The sequence below is a fragment of the Austrofundulus limnaeus genome, unplaced genomic scaffold, assembly GCF_001266775.1.
Source record: "Austrofundulus limnaeus strain Quisiro unplaced genomic scaffold, Austrofundulus_limnaeus-1.0 Scaffold477, whole genome shotgun sequence".
Lineage (NCBI taxonomy): Eukaryota > Metazoa > Chordata > Actinopteri > Cyprinodontiformes > Rivulidae > Austrofundulus > Austrofundulus limnaeus.
The window spans coordinates 115,670-118,054 of NW_013952879.1; the positions used below are offsets into that span (position 1 = coordinate 115,670).

At 41.4% G+C, this 2,385-nt stretch overlaps 1 protein-coding gene across 1 annotated transcript in view; it reads left to right on the forward strand.

Annotated features, from left to right (window-relative positions):
* The first annotated feature begins 210 nt into the window (after positions 1–210).
* Positions 211–2,385, forward strand: part of LOC106529939 (carbonic anhydrase-related protein 10) — a 156,127-nt gene continuing 153,952 nt past the window's right edge. Inside the window, exon 1 of the mRNA XM_014025468.1 lies at positions 211–918. Within this exon, the coding sequence (XP_013880922.1) occupies positions 858–918 (61 nt within the window). The 5' untranslated portion in view covers positions 211–857. The remainder of the gene's footprint in view (positions 919–2,385) is intronic.

Below are 2,385 nucleotides of genomic sequence, written 5' to 3' on the forward strand. Positions count from 1 at the left end.
CCTGAAAAGGAAGAAGCGTGTACAGAAAATGGATGGATGGATGGATAGTTTCGTACAACAGGCCCCTGGAAGTCAACTGGATAAAATAAATAGTTTCACAGTAAKAACTAAAGGTAACAGCAGAGGGCGTCCAAACCTCACAGGAGAGACCCAGAGTATTTATTTGGGTCAGTACCACAAACTGTGTAGGGAAACCATCAGCAGGCCATCTGTAGGCAGCCCACAGTGAGTCAGTGGAGGGCTTTCTCTCTYACTGACAAGAGCAACAAACTCATGTTGAGTTATGAGGTTTTGACTCTTAGTTTTATTATAACCTACACGTAACTTAATTTGGTTTTATTTTAGACTCATTTTTACTTAGTGAAAACACTGATGAATTGTATTTTCCCTCCACGGACCTTGTGTTGATGTCAGGAGCTTTGGTTTCAGCCTGACATCACACTGAAGGATGAAGATGAGTTTCTCTCCGCGCTTCCTGCGTCCACACCTGCCTTCGCTGCGCACGTCGCGCTGCACAGAGAGGAGAGGAGCGGGACGTGAATCATGAGCAGATCTCAGCTGGAAACCCTCGGGGGGCTGGTCTGCTAAAAAAAAAAAAAAGAGGCACATTTATTGAATTTCAAACAGAAAATAAAAGATAAAGAGATGTTGCCGGGGAAACGAGCGAGCAGGAAGTGAAGGAGGACAGCGGAGCGGGGAAGGGGCTCTCCCTGCGAGCCTTCCTGGAACCTGGCGGCGCTCCATGGGGGGAGAAGGAGACGSGCTCACCGGGGAGGAAAATGCTCAAAGTTTGTCGGCGTTGTCTACAAGTGCAAGCCCGCAGTAGCTGTAGGACATGAGCAGAGATTAAATAAAGAATGCATGTCGTTTGGGATTTCTCTGTGATTCTGCAGTTCTGTGCGATCTGCGCTTCGACAGGTGAGGACTGTTCGCTCCATGATAAAATACATTTCTGCAAGAAAACAAGTGAGGACCACAAAATGGCTTATCAAAGACAATGTTTTGATTTGTGACTATTAGGTCTGAATAAAACACGTGATTAGGTTGAATAAAAAAACTTCATTGAAACATTTCTTTGCTGTGATCAGTGGTAGTACATAACAGCTCAGTAATTTCAGATTTCTTTAGTTAAATACATATTTTTACACAAAATGTACCTTTTGTCACCAGTCCTAACACCACTAAGATTGATATTAGACTACTTAATTTTTATTACTTAGACTAGACTATTGATTCTCATTAAACTAGACCAATAGAATAGTCTTTGGTTCCCAAAGTTGGGCTTGGGACCCAATTATGGGTCGTGAAGCACCTTGGATAATCTCCAGAAATCAATTTAAAGGGTAATAAAATAATTGCTGATGTAATATTTTCCCTATAACTATTACAAAAACACAAAATAAGTATAAATAAGTATTTATATTTGTGTACAAGCTGTTTAGATTGTCAAAAAGCCTGTGTTTTTAGGGTTATTAACGAAGTTCGTGTACTCAGACCAGTAATATTTGGGGTCACAAGTTTTTGCCATGGATATTTTGTGGGTCAGAAGAAGAAAAGTTTGGGAACCACTGGACTGGTGAGTCTGACACTATTAAAACTAGGCCACTGACAATACTGGGTCTAGAACAGTGATGCTATTGAAACTAGACTACTGACACTAAGACAAGTCTGTTGATGTTAATATGACTAGCACTGACTCTGGACCAGTGGCACCCAAACATTTCCCCCAAGAGGGCCAAAATGAAAATTGATCCAAGGTTGCAGGCCAAATACAGTACATGCAATACAAATAATTTTTAAGTAAAGTGCTTTACTTTTAACAATTAAGCTAGCAGCCAGTGTGGTGGCCTGTTTTTTGTTTTAGTCTGTGCACTTGGAGAAAGTCTGCCATATGTTCAAGTAGCAAAGGCTCATGGGACATCCAATAAATTGATAACGTATTTGTGTCCTTATAAAGTGTGCAAATCTACATGTGGGGTTAAATCTAATCTAAATATCTCTTGTTGTTACTTGTATTTCAATGTGTTTCTACATCCGACAGCAGGTTACAATTGCTGGTGGGCCAAATCAAATGGCTTGGCGGGCCAAATTTGGCCCACGGGCCCCACTTTGGGCTCCTCTGCACTAGACTATTAGCACAATAGAAATGAAACAACTGGCTCTAATGAGACGAGAGCATTGGGCCTCATGCAAGAACCGTTCGTACGCACAGATTTGTTCTTAAATTGTGCGTACGAGTGATTTAGGAGAATTTGTGGCATTCACCAATGTTTTCGTATTCCACGATTTTTTTCAGATACGAACGAGTGGTCCAGACCTGTCGTACATTTTACGTGACGTCAGTCTGCTGTTATCCAGACGGGTTTTCTTCATTAATAACTTTAC